The sequence below is a fragment of the Rutidosis leptorrhynchoides genome, chromosome 9 (assembly GCF_046630445.1).
Source record: "Rutidosis leptorrhynchoides isolate AG116_Rl617_1_P2 chromosome 9, CSIRO_AGI_Rlap_v1, whole genome shotgun sequence".
Taxonomy (NCBI): Eukaryota; Viridiplantae; Streptophyta; class Magnoliopsida; order Asterales; family Asteraceae; genus Rutidosis; species Rutidosis leptorrhynchoides.
The window spans coordinates 287,320,967-287,336,064 of NC_092341.1; the positions used below are offsets into that span (position 1 = coordinate 287,320,967).

General features: G+C 31.1%; 1 protein-coding gene across 1 annotated transcript; it reads left to right on the plus strand.

Moving 5' to 3' along the window:
* Nucleotides 1–260: 260 nt before the first annotated feature.
* LOC139867636 (uncharacterized) lies at nucleotides 261–2,870 on the plus strand. Its single transcript, XM_071855999.1, has 3 exons — nucleotides 261–1,052; nucleotides 1,396–1,549; nucleotides 1,668–2,870. The coding sequence occupies exons 1-3, from the start codon at nucleotides 282–284 to the stop codon at nucleotides 2,642–2,644; spliced, it is 1,902 nt and encodes a 633-aa protein (XP_071712100.1). The 5' UTR covers nucleotides 261–281; the 3' UTR covers nucleotides 2,645–2,870.
* The last annotated feature ends 12,228 nt before the right edge of the window (nucleotides 2,871–15,098 follow it).

The following is a 15,098-nucleotide window of genomic DNA, read 5'->3' on the forward strand; positions in this document are numbered from 1 at the left end:
GATTAGACGTTCTATTATCGGCACTTGCAAACGATCAACCAGTCGTTGGACGAAAAATCACTAATCTTCTTCTACCTTCATATTTCCCTACAACGGTAACACCAGAAGAAGCATGCAATCGATGTGTGACACTTATAAAAAGGTCACCACTTGCTGGTGCTAGGTTTTGTGAGTTTGCTATGTCTGAAGGAGCATCTCCAAATTTACTCAATACGCTTTTCAAAGTTCTCATCAAGTTAATTCTTTCCCCTACCAATATGGATACAGATCAGATTGATGGCATGATTATGGCTGTATCTAATATATGCACCAATCTAGCTACTGAAGCTATGTATAAAGCTTCAGTTAAAGATGAGTTGACTAGTCAAAAGCTTTTATCCTTGTTCTCTGCTGCAAATTCGGGTCAAGCTCAAGCATCTGTATGCAACATTGTATCTATTGTTCTTCCTGATGCTGCAAGTGTTCTTCGCCAAGGCTGCACGGCACTGGCTATTAATTGTATTGATGTATTTGATAATAAGGAAAAGCAAGCACAGTTAAGGTTGGTTCATAAAATGATGATGTCATGTGGTTGGATAAATCATATGCTAGAAGAAATGACTAAACTTTTGCAAAAGACAGCAAGTGAATGTGTTGCCAGATATGAAACAGAAGGAACAAGACATAATTCTGTCTCTGGAAACAAGAGAAAAGTCAAACTTGGTAGTAAAGTTTCATCGAAGTCTAAGCGTGCAAGTGGGAAGAAATGTTCCGGTACTGCTAAAAGTAGTTTCAAAGAGGATTATACGGTTTCTTTAGGCATTGCTTGGCAATTTAAGGATTTGCTTACAATCAGTGAAACCCGAAAGACGGTATTGGGATTTAAAAGTGTTGAACGCGCATTTAATGCTTTGAAGGTAATCTCGGAGTTCAGTATTAAGGAGTGTTTGCAGTGTGACTATGTAAACACTTGTCCTATTTTGACATACACGTCGCTTAGTCTTCATATGTCTGGTGTGAACGTGACACCAAATGGTCGCAGTAATCATGACCCATCAAGATTGTCTTCTGAGGTAAAATACAAATACATTTCTTTGTCATACTAGCTCTATTCCATTTATTTATATAGGTCTCATATGAACTTCTTGTGCATCGGCAATATCTATATCTATATCTATATCTATATCTATATCTATATCTATATCTATATCTATATCTATATCATCAACAGTAAACTCTAAACCATGCATTGCATATGGTAATATTTAAATATTTGTATTCTTAATGCACGTTCTCATGGAGCACATCAGAAAACTGATCCATGTAGCCAATCAAATGAGTTATCCTTTAGTAAAGATTACTCTTTAGTGGCTGTTACTTCAGTTGCATTTAATCGCCCCTCCTTTTTGGCTACAGCAAACTTTGTTGGAGCAGACAATTGAGCATCTTCTTCACTGCACAGAAAAGGTGTATAGTGCTTCTAGGAAGTCATGCATGATGTCACCACGTTCTATTCACGCTGAAAAGAACAGAAAATTAAATGAGGATGGCGCTAATAATAAGGATCGAGGTAAATTTCCCTTAGTGACATTCATTTGCTATTATGAGTTCTGTTGCATTATTTTTGTTGATTTAAAATTGATTACGAAATATAAAAAGACCTGTTAACTTTATGTGACTTACTGCAGGATCATCTTCAATTACAGAACAAAAGCGGATATCGAACATGGTGATGCTGTCAACATCGATTCTCAAGTTTATTGTCGATACATGTACAGTGGATAGTATCCACGAGAGGCAAGATAGATGTTTGAGTTTTACACGTCGGTATATACAATTCATAATCCTAAATTTAAAACATCATTCACATGGTCTACTCGAGTTTAAGGAAGAAGACATGAAAGAAACATTTTTATGTCTGAAGATCTCGTTCACATACGCAGCCAAGTTGCTGAACCTAGTACTCACAGGTTCCACCGAATCGACCCCACCACCAACTGGGGCCCACAACCTTGCTATTGACATCATCGATCTCATTGTTTCAGTTGAAGAACATCTCGGGTCTCGATACGGGTCACTGTTTCTTTCTGCTGCAAAGTTATGGCTGCCCGATTTGATCCTTGCACTGGGTTCATTACAAATACATAAACCAGAGTCAATTTCGTCATCTAGTGCGTTTGTTGAAACAAAGTTTGGTTTTTCTTCATGGCTCGTGATATTAGCAAAGATCGAAATCGGTGAGTTGGACGACAGTGATGACCGAGTTGACTTATCGTCGAAGTTTTCCACATTTAGAAAAGTTGTTGAAACGATGATTGAGTTACTGAGAAGTAACCAGAGCGTGTTAGATGCAGTAGGGGCGTTTTTGTTAAATGGTTCAATGGTTGGTTTGACTAATAAAGACTTTGACTCTTTCTTTGGACTTTTAAATTTTGTGTGCACGAAGCTGGTGAAACATGAAAACGGTGAGTGGGTTGACATGAAACTGATGTTGGATTTTATCCAACAAATGTACCCGCAAATTGTGACGATGGGAGGGGCAATTGGAATTGGACATGAGAAAAGGCTGTTGGAAAGAGCAAGAGTGTTGATTGAACCTATTTGGCGGTCATACGTTAATGAAGGACTGACAGAACCGATGGAAACTGGTTTTTGTGACTCTTGATGTGTAAGTTGACTTGTATCATTACATTGTTTTTTTTTTATAATTTGCTTAATGTCAAATCAGATCCAATGTTTTCACTTTCAATGTTACTGATCTTTTTTAACAAGATAAAATGATTACCAAGATAGGTTGGAAAATGCAGTTAAGGGTAGGCATAGTCCCAAACTGATTGTTGTTCTTGTACCCTCTATACTATTCAAAACAACTATTTAATAGTATCATAAAGTTCGGGATTACTTTATGTTCGATGTAATTCTCTATTAGTATTAGATAAAGATATATGTTGCGCACATACAAACGGTAACAAAAATCTGGTTTATGTTGTCCGACTTCTATTTTTTGGTGATCATCATAGAATAACAACTTGTCTTGTATACAACAAGAGGTATCTAACAGTAACCATTAGGTCTTTTCCAGCTAGGTGTGAAATAATCCTACCAATCTCCATCTTGGCTCTGATTGCCTTATATGCCGAGATAGTAAGGGCTAAAGCTAAAGAGACGCCGATAAAAATAAACAGACCTCGAAATCTACCAAAGTTGAGAGTTTTGGGCGTGGTTGAAGTATCCTGCAAGGGTAAAGAAAAGTCTTTGAAATTCCATTTCTTCTCCAAGTTCATTAGCGTTCCGTCTTGTCTTAATTTAGCGATTCCCCTCGACATCTCTGTTAAAGGTGAACATTTTGCAAAGACCTTGAAAAAATATAAATGACAAAATAGAAATGATAAGGTAAACCATGTACTGATGTACACACGAGGGTAGTAGTAGAGCAAAAGCTAAAAATAGCTTGACTCCAAAAAAAAATGTGATTTGAGTGAGGTTTAAGGGTAATCAATTTTTAACATTGTGTTGATGATAATTTGTATGTCCATAGCCTGGCGAATGGTTTAGGAATGATTATTATATATGTTGTACATTTAGTTTGATGCAGATGCGTGAAACTCGTAATTCGCATTTTATTCCTACGAATCAGGCCTTGTCGGTGTATAATGTTCATCCGTACAGATGGACCTGCAGGCCTATAAATACAAGTTTTCTTGTGATCTAGAGGTTAGCTTTCTAAGTATCATTCAATCCATTTCGTAAGGGGCAAAAGGATCTGACGCAAGTTGGATGATCGACAGAAAGCTAGGGTTTTTCTTCTCACTTATTATCCTTTTCTAAGGAACCAAGGAGTTAACAATAGATAGAGCATACCATACATTTAGTAGGAAAGATAGCTTCATTCGCGTTCCTTATTAAACCAGACTCTTGACTTGCTAGGTGCGTGCCAATGGATAGCCCTATGTGTCATTTAGGGTTAAGAGTGTATACCCTAATTTGAGAGAACCGTTTTGGCGAATCCAGTGCATAGGGGAGCCTGACCCACCGATGTTTTTATGTTTAAAGCGATTGTAATCTCGACGTTATATATTAATAATATCAATTAATTTTGATTCATCGTGTTTACTCTTCCGTCTTTCGATCTTGTACTTGATGTGTAATACGATTCGCGTGCTGGAACAACACATTGAATAACGTGCAACCCGTTCGATATTAAATTATTCAAGGTGGTTTAAAGGATTTAAATCGTTCCCAGGTTTTCTGGGCAGTGAAGTCAGGAGACAAAATTGTTTAGAGAAATGCATGTGAAAGCGTCCAATCGAGACCATAAAGCAGGAGATTAGGTGGTTTCGATGAAAGCAGATTATGTGCCATTAGAGGATGAAGAATACGACTGATAAGGGATTATATGGTTGATGACATCGAAAGCCCAGCAGCGACTTTTGAATAATTCAGCCCATGACCCGTATTGATTGTTATCCATATCAAGAATTATGGGAATGAAGTTTCTGATGCTGTTAACGGTGACAACGGGATGGATTTTGTTTTCTGCCATTGAAAGATTGAAGAGGGTTGCGAGAGATAAGAAACAAAGAAGAAAGGCTCGTGATACCATAAAGGTAATGTTGATTTTCTTGGTATGTCATTCATCAATACAATGTGAATATATACAATAATATAGCTATCTATGGAACATATTAACAGTGATCCCACAATATACGGGATTGTAATATTCCAACTAATGAGCCGATGTGAAGGCCTAAAATACATGTGATGATAATCTATACCAAAAATAGATATGTTGACTGTCATGAATCATTCAGTATAATATTTCATTTAGAGGTCAGAAACAAACGCGTTGAATGTTATGCATTCATTGCTGACCTATTCCATTAAGAAGTAAACAAAAAACACCCTTACATTATGTGACGACCCGGAAATTTTCGACCAAATTTAAACTTAATCTTTATATGGTTTCGACATGATAAGCAAAGTCTAGTAAATTGAATTTCAAAATTTTTGAACTATTTTATGAAATCATTTGACCTTCGACCAGTTCCGACGATTCACGAACAATTAACTGTAACTTGATATGTATGTATATATATATATATATATATATATATATATATATATATATATATATATATAAATAATTGGAAATATAAATATTGTATATTGTTGTTACTAAAATTTATTTATGTAAAGTAAAATAAAAATAGGATATTATAATGATTATTATTTAAAAAGTATCTATATAAAGTGTATTGAATATATATATATAGTTTCGAATTTATTTGGAAAATGATAGTAACACTCAATTATCATTCGATTGATAATAAACAAGTTATAAACGAACTTATGTGATTTTAAAATAAACGGTGATCCGAAAATGAGCCATATAAATTTTAGGCTTATTAAAAGTATATTTAGAAGCTAATTAATAAATTTCAACATTTTTCATATTTTACCCATAATCGAGAGGGACAGTTGATGTAATTTTTATTTATTAAATTAATGATTGAATTTTATACCATAATGATCAAAATAAATAAATATAGTTAATTTAAAAATATGGGATTTATCTGAGTACTTTTTATTCGCCGCTGTGTAACAACGGAGTACGATATAATATCCGTGATAAACTGTCGGCACAATAATCCAATTAAGCGATGGCTTTACTGTGTGCATACTGTGCTTAACTTAAATGAATTCATATGTTACTGTGTTTGTTCTTCCGCTTTACACTTATATATATATATATATATATATATATATATATATATATATATATATATATATATATATATATATATATATAATAACATATACATACATGATTTAGAAACCATCACAAACACTACTACTGCTACTTCTATTATTTTTGTTCTCGTGACCCAAACACCCCTTTTCTTCTTGGCTGCTATTCTCGGTTGTAACCACTAACACCATGTACAACCGCCATCGTCCATTCTTGAACCACCACCCAATAACCAACTATCCGCCACCCTACGTGAACCACCACCACGAAACCACCTTCGATTACACCATTGAAAACAAACACCAAAGTTAAACCCACATCTTCATCAAACTGCTACTAACCTGCTATATCTTTTAATTCCTGTTTCAAATGACTAAACCCAAAACCACCCCAAACCGTTACCATAAAATCACCACTTTGAACCACTACTACTACAGTGCGTTTTGTTGTTTTTCTGTTTTCTTTTTTCTTTCATTATTCGAAACATGGACCTCCACCGTTGAAACAACCTTCCATCACCTTGAACCACTTCTCTCTCTCTCTACAAACTTCTTCGTGACAACCCACCATCGCTAAACTACAACTACTGCTACGACTATATATATATATTCCTAGTCACAACCACCACAATCAATATCGTTTCTGTGATGTTATTGCTTCTGGATACACTCGCGTTTCAACTGCAAATAAAGAAAACGATGATGATGAGATGACGATGAAGATTCAAGAATGATGAGTAACGATGAGATGGAAGATGATGATGCTACTGTATAATGATGAAGATGATGGTGAGTTATATTGAAGATGATGATGATCGTGACGATTCACAATGATGATGATAAAGTAGGAAGATAACGATAACAATGATGATGATGCAGGGAAAGAACGATGATCGTGAGCAGTGGAGATGTACATGATGATGATGTCAAAGATGAACATCATGATGATGATGATGATGATGATCCTTTTTTCGGTCGACGGTTCGAGCAGCACAAATCCAAAACACCCTAACGACTGTATCGAGTACTACACCCATTACTTTTATTTACATAAAGAAACCAATGAACTGCAACTCAGGGATTTTATCTCTGTTGGATCAGCCCATTTAATAAGTTTGGCCCAACGTCCATAAGCCCACTTATCATTAATGAAGGAGACGAGAAAATTTAAATGAGGATGATGAAGTGACGAGTTATAACGAATTAAATCCGGGTTATATTAGGAAATGTTAAGCAGCGCAAATGGTTAGTGTTGTTTGTGTGGAACAAGAGGTCGTGGGTTCGAGCCCGACATGTGGCAATAATTTTTTTTTTTTGAAAGCCTTTACTTTGAGGTAGTTTACTCATTTTTATATTTATTATTATTATTATTATTATTATTATTATTATTATTATTATTATTATTATTATTATTATTATTATTATTATTATTATTATTAAGTATTAAAGATATCATTATTATTATTTATTATCATTATTATTACTTTATCATTATTATTATTATTATTACAAATTAGTATCATAATTATCATTAGTAGTAAAATTATTAGTTTTATAGTTATTATAATTATCAGTATTATTATTATCACTATTATTGTTAATCTTATTTTTATAATTTTTTTTACTAGTATTATCATTATTATTACTATTATTAAAAATATTATTTTTGCTAAAACATCATTTTTACTTTATCATTATTAGTAAAATTATCATTTTTATTAAAAATTACTATTATTACCCTTAATCTAGTAATACTACAATTATTAATTTTACAAAACCAAATATATATATATATATATATATATATATATATATATATATATATATATATATTACATAAAGTATACTAATATTACATAAAATTATGTTTTAACTAATATTATTGATATAATATTAACTAAATATCAAATAAGTATCATAATGTATTATAAGTATTAATAAAATTGTATATAAGAATATTGATTTTAATACATAACAAAATATATAAACTTAATTGATTTATATTATAATGTGTTAATATATATACATGATATAGGTTCGAGAATCCGAGGCCCACCATGCACTTGTTCAGTGCCGTCATATGCATATTTTACTACAAAATATCGTATTGTGAGTTTCATTTGCTCCCTTTTTAAATGCTTTTGCAATATATATTTTTGGGACTGAGAATACATGCGCTGCTTTTATAAATGATTTACGAAATAGACACAAGTAATTGAAACTACATTCTATGGTTGAATTATCAAAATCGAATATGCCCATTTTTAGCCTGGTAATCTAAGAATTAGGGAACTGACCCCTAATTGACGCGAATCCTAAAGATAGATCTATGGGCACTAACAAGCCCCAGTCAGAGAATTTGAACTGCTTTAGTACTTCTAATTTATCATGTCCGAAGGGAGTCCCGGAATGATGGGGATATTCTATATGCATCTTGTTAAGGTCGATTACCAGGTATTCACCATATGAATGATTTTTATCTCTATGTATGGGATGTATATTTATAAGAAATGGAAATGAAAATCTTGTGGTCTATTAAAATATTGAAATGATTGATTACGATAAACCTATGAACTCACCAACCTTTTGGTTGACACTTTAAAGCATGTTTATTCTCAGGTATGAAAGAAATCTTCCGCTGTGCATTTGCTCATTTTAGAGATATTACTTGGAGTCATTCATGACATATTTCAAAAGACGTTGCATTCGAGTCGTTGAGTTCATCAAGATTATTATTAAGTCAATTATAGATTGATATATTATGAAATGGTATGCATGCCGTCAACTTTTGATGAAATGAAAGTTTGTCTTTTAAAAACGAATGCAATGTTTGTAAAATGTATCATATAGAGGTTAAGTACCTCGCGATTTAACCAAATGTAATGTATTCGTCCAGATGGATTAGGACGGGTCGTTTCATTTGGTATCAGAGTGGTGGTCTTAGCGAACCAGGTCTTGCATTAGTGTGTCTAACTGATAGTTGTTTAAATGCATTAGTGGGTCTGGACTTCGACCGTGTCTGCATGTCAAAAGTTTTGCTTATCATTTCATGTCGAAAATTACTTGCTTATCATCCTTAAAGTCTAGACACATCTTACTGCATTTACTGCATTGATAGTGTATAGACAAATTCATATCATAGCGTATCTATTACTGTAAACTTTTCCTGACAGTTCCGAAGAATCCTCCGTAAATTATGGGATTTTGGAATATCAATCTAAGTTCTAATTTAATTCATATCGAAAATCGATTCCCTGATCGTACGAGATGGATCCCTCAACCAGTTTGAGTCCCTCGGATTCTGATAACTATTCCGACAGTTATTCCGATATGGATATTCACCTAAGCTCCGAAAGCAGTGTAACCGGAATGGATCAACCAATTAGCCATCACCTATTTTGGATGAAATGGGGATGGGTTCATAGTCGACTAAACCAATGGAGACAAGAAGAAAACGATCCTTTTCATCCACCGACTTTCCCTCTTGGCGAAAAACCTGAAGCACTTACCGGCGAACCTGTTCGAAACACCATTTTCTCTCTCATTTTCAGAGTATCTCGCCACGACTATATCACAACTCAGATTCTAAACCTTATTCATTCGCTCGTTCCTACCTACAATCATCTTGGAGTAATAAGTAAACGAGTTTCGCTCCCGAGTTGTAGCCTTGGAAAATATGGTGCAAAACGTACCAGCTTCAACAACATCACAGGCACCAACAGTACCACCAACATCAATGCCAGTACCACCAACAACCCAAGTTTTAACATCAGACGCCTCAACATCTCATTATGTACCTCGAGCATAATCATCGTTCTACGAATCGTTCTACATCATTTATCTTCGTTCGACATGACGATTATGTAATCTCTAAAGTCTTAGAGATTATTTATTCTAGCTCCAACCGAAAAATCAAATGAGATTAATATCATATTAACTCATTAAATCTATATTACATCTGAAGAAAATATATATATGTAATTATATTTTCATAAAGATTGTAATTAAAAATTCTTTTTTACAAACTGTTAATGGTAAAAATATTTTAACGGGTAGGTAATACCCGATGAATATTTAGATTTCACATTAATAAGTTACACTGTACATTCTTTCAAATCCGATCTAACAGTCATTTACTATCCTACTTACATCTACAGATACGTATCCGTTCACCACAGAATAACCATTTTCATTCAATTTCATATTTGGATTTTGACTTATCAGAATCCAACAAGTGGCATAATGAAGAAAACATTGGACAAAAATAAAATTTGTTAGAAATAAACAAATTGACTATGAGAAATTTTGTTAAGAATTCACGCTAGCAAACTGTTCCTAGCTAACTGTTAATTCCTTATTACATTTTATTTATCGCAATTTAATTATCGCACTTTATTTTATCACAATTTAATTCTTGCAATTTTATTTATTGTCATTTAATTTCTGTTATTTATTTTATGCACTTTAAATATCGTCTGATAATTCGGGACACGTATACAATGTTTTGACATATCATATCGACGTCATCTATATATATTATTCGGAATAACCATAGACACTCTATATGCGGTAATGACCGAGTTAGCTATACAGGGTTGAGATTGATTCTAAAATAATATATATACCTTGAATTGTGATCGAGTTTGAGACATGTATACAATGGGTCACAACACGTATTAATTAATTCAAATATAATATATTAAACTATATATGAATTATTGAACTACTAACTGTGGACTACCAACATTGGACATTTAAAATGAATTAAAATATTGATTATAACATATGAAACTAAACATTTCTTCAAGTTTACCACTTGATTTCATTTTAAACCTCGTTTGTATCTTGACGATTACAATCTGCGTTCAAATATTTCATAATTCTTGAAAACACCTCAATCGAGAGAATGAACCAACTGCATCTCATCTACGGAAGGAAAGATTTATGCATACAGTTATGCACCTGAAAAACTCTTAGAACCTAAGTAAACGTTTAACACGTATCTGTGCTAGCTCCTTTGGCATTGTTATTACCGAAAATAACATTGCAATTCGTTTTCAAATTAGTCAATTTTGTCACAGCTCCAACAAATCAACTTCGACTTTCATTCGGATTAGTTTTATTATAACCTTGATATATAAGTTTGCTTTTCGTTATCATTACCGGAGAACCGTTTATATCCCACCACATTAGCAGTAAACTTACCAGCAACTTCACTGATCTTTGAATTTCTGAAAAATCATTACATTCAGTGAAACTCTATCATATATTCATCCGCTTCTTGTAACGAGAATTGCCATACCAATTACCGAAAATCAGCAATCAGTATTTTGAATCTCGCAACGTTTCTACATCAACAGTTATATGTATGCATATTGATAATGCCAAAATCAAACATGTTTATTGCCGTTATTTCGATCCAAAGTTGTTCCATTTGTATGTAATTATTGTACTTATGTATTGTAATTCATGAATATTTGTAAAAGTACATTGTGAATGAATATGTAACATCCCGCACTTTTCCGTTAAAATATTTTAACGCCCGTCTTTTTATTTTAATAATATCTTCCGTATATAGATTCGTATCCTTCGTTAGCTAACGTTCTTAATATTTTCGTTATTTAATTATAACAACTCATGTTTACTCTCGTATATTTAAAATATTCGTTCGGTTAAATCACATACCCGCTTTTAAACTCGAGGGACTAAAATTTACACGGGGCAAACTAGTTGACTAGGTCAACTAGTCCACCCCAATCACCACCATTCAATCATCTCCATCTCTCTCTCTTTCTCTCTAGCAAGAACACACACACATTTACCAAATTCATTCAATCATCATCTAAATTCGATCTAGGAGGCTTACTGAAAGGACCCGTTCATATACATTATAAACGATTCACAATAGTTGATTACATTGCGAGGTATTTGACCTCTATATGATACATTTTACAAACATTGCATTCGTTTTTAAAAGACAATCTTTCTTTACATCGAAAATTGACAGGCATGCATACCATTTCATAATATCCACTATCCAATTATAAATTGATTTAATAATAATCTTTGATGAACTCAATGACTCGAATGCAACGTTCTTCGAAATATGCTATGAAAGACTCCAAGTAATATCTTTAAAATGAGCAAATGCACAGCGGAAGATTTCTTTAACACCTGAGAATAAACATGCTTTAAAGTGTCAACCAAAAGGTTGGTGAGTTCATTAGTTTATCATAATCATTTATTTCCATCATTTTAATAGACCACAAGAATTTCATTTCCAGTTCTCATAAATATACGTCCCATGCATAGAGACAAAAATAATCATTCATATGGTGAACACCTGGTAACCGACATTAACTAGATACATATAAGAATATCCCCTATCATTCCGGGATCCTCCTTCGGACATGATATAAATTTCGAAGTACTAAAGCATCCGGTACTTTGGATGGGGTTTGTTAGGCCCAATAGATCTATCTTTAGGATTCGCGTCAATTAGGGTGTCTGTTCCCTAATTCTTAGATTACCAGACTTTAATAAAAAGGGGCATATTCGATTTCGATAATTCAACCATAGAATGTAGTTTCAATTACTTGTGTCTATTTCGTCAAACATTTATAAAAGCGCATGTATTCTCAGTCCCAAAAATATAAAGGGTAAAAAGGCAAATGAAACTCACCATACTGTATTTCGTAGTAAAAATACATATAACGTCATTGAACAAGTGCAAGGTTGGCCTCGGATTCACGAACCTAAATTAATTATATATATTTATGTGTTGGTCAATATTTGTCTAACAAATTAGGTCAAGTCATAGTGTACCACAATCCTAATGCTCGAGACTAATATGCAAAAGTCAACAAAAGTAAATTTGACTCAAAATAATTTCCAAAAATCTATACATGATTAATATATAGTTTAAATATCGTCATTTTATATTTTTAAATATTTTTAAAAGATTTATTAGAGTAAATAATATAATTTATTTATTAATAAATAAAATTTTATATTAAATTTATATAATAAAATATACTTTTATATATATTAAGTAATAAAATTTATAGGGTTCATTTAATATTATAAAGATAATATGATAGGTATTATTAAAGTAAGTTATTACACGTAGTAAAATATGTTTGTATAACATATTTATTTGATAAAATAATATCTATAATGATAGTAAGTAAAAGTTGTATTATTTTGTAATAATAATAATTATTATAAAAATATCAAAATTTATAATTACTAAGATGACATTATGATAAAACGATAATTCTAATTATGATAACTTTAATATTTACGATAATTTTTAATATTATCTTTAAAATAATAATTATATTTAAAATAATAATAATAATGATATTTTATAGTAACAATGACATGTCTATTAAAATGATAATTTTTGTTAAAATGATAGTTTTAATACTAACGATACTTTTAATAATAATAGTAATGATAAAAATAATAAGAACGATAATTTTATTTAAATCAATATCTTATAATATTTAATTTCATCATGATACTCTTACCCATTATTTCCTAATTGTTTCGTTTAATAGCTTTTAATCGTCTTTTATATCGTGTTCATAATAATGATAATAATAGTAATCAAAATAATTAGGTGTTACAAATATTTGTTTTAATTACACTAATATTAATAATGATAGTTACTATAACATTATTAACGATAATACTATTAATTTTCTTAATGATAATATAGTAATAATAATAATAACAATAACAATAACCATTTTTAAATAATGATATATATATTAATAATGATAATAATAATAATAATAATAATACCAATAATAATAATAATAATTGGATAATAATAATAATACTAATTATAACTTTAACGATAATAATGATAGTAATAATAAAAAAAATAACAATTTTTAATGATAAATCCCTTTTATTGATAAAGATAATAATAATGATAATAATAAGATAAAACTAGAACGACGATAAAAACGACGATAATAATAATCATTTTTAATAAAAATATCGAAAATTCATTTGATTATAACTTCTAATCCGTTCATCGAAACCATTCGATATCTAAAGGAAAAGTTCTTAATTTTTCGCTAGCTTTCCAAGGACATGCATATCTTATACCTTATCTCAACCGCAAGTGTAACTAATTCAAGATTCAACCTAATCTGTCTAAGGGCAATATCAAAAGTACAAGCATGCATAATCCTAAATACTCGAGCACTAGTCAGGGATACACTATTAGTATGTAAAAGTTAAATTATGAGGACTCACGTATCAATATTGAGATTCAATATTGCAGGAAAGGTACGTAGACGCAACGGAAATGATAAACACTATATTGACCTTACGAGCATACCCATGAACCATACTCAATCACCTCCATAGCTATAACCCATAATTTCCTTAATCATATCCCACTCGAAAAATAATTTCGAAATCACTCGGACAGCACTCCGTAGTAATATTTTATGTATACTAATAATATCTTGAAATAATACGGAGTAAATATATATATGTATATCGATTGAGAGAGTTTAGAGAAAAATATTTTTAAGTTTCTATGAAATAATGAAACCTATTAAATTCTATTTATAATAGATTTTTGAATTATTAAAGTGAATTATTAAAGTATGAATTATTAAAGTGAATTATTAAAGTATGAATTATTAAAGTGAATTATTAAAGTATGAATTATTAAAGTGAATTATTAAAGTATGAATTATTAAAGTGAATTATTAAAGTTAAAGTAAAGTAAAAATAAAGTAAAGGTAAAGTTTAAGTATAGTAAAAGTATAAAACTATGTACGTATAATACGCGTATAAATATATATAATATTAATTTAAATCGTTATATATATTTAATAAAATAAAATATAAATATCGTTATCTTTATCATACTAGTTAAGTAATGAGTTGTCAAAAGTGGTTCTAGATATTTATAAAAGTTATATACGTTTTAATAATAAAGTTCTTTTTAAACTAAAAACGTTTTTTGTACGTTTGAAACTAAATAGATCAATCGAGTCTTTATGAAATTCAATCTTCCACTATCCTTTGTCTAGTTCTCAATGATTGACAATTTGTTCTTATTTATAAATCACTTTACCATTTTTCGAATATTGTTAAAATGGAAAGATTTCTCAAATCAACGTGGGCCTTTCAATAGAGACTTGTAATCATAATTCAATATATCTGATAATTCAATCATTTGATCTTATCTTCTAATTCCATTGATAAACATTTTGAAACAGATACAATCATATAAAGTATTTAATCTAATATTTTATTTACGTTTCAAGTTATAATATATATACACATATACATATATAATCATATTCGTTTAATGGTTCGTGAATCGTTGGAACTTGGTC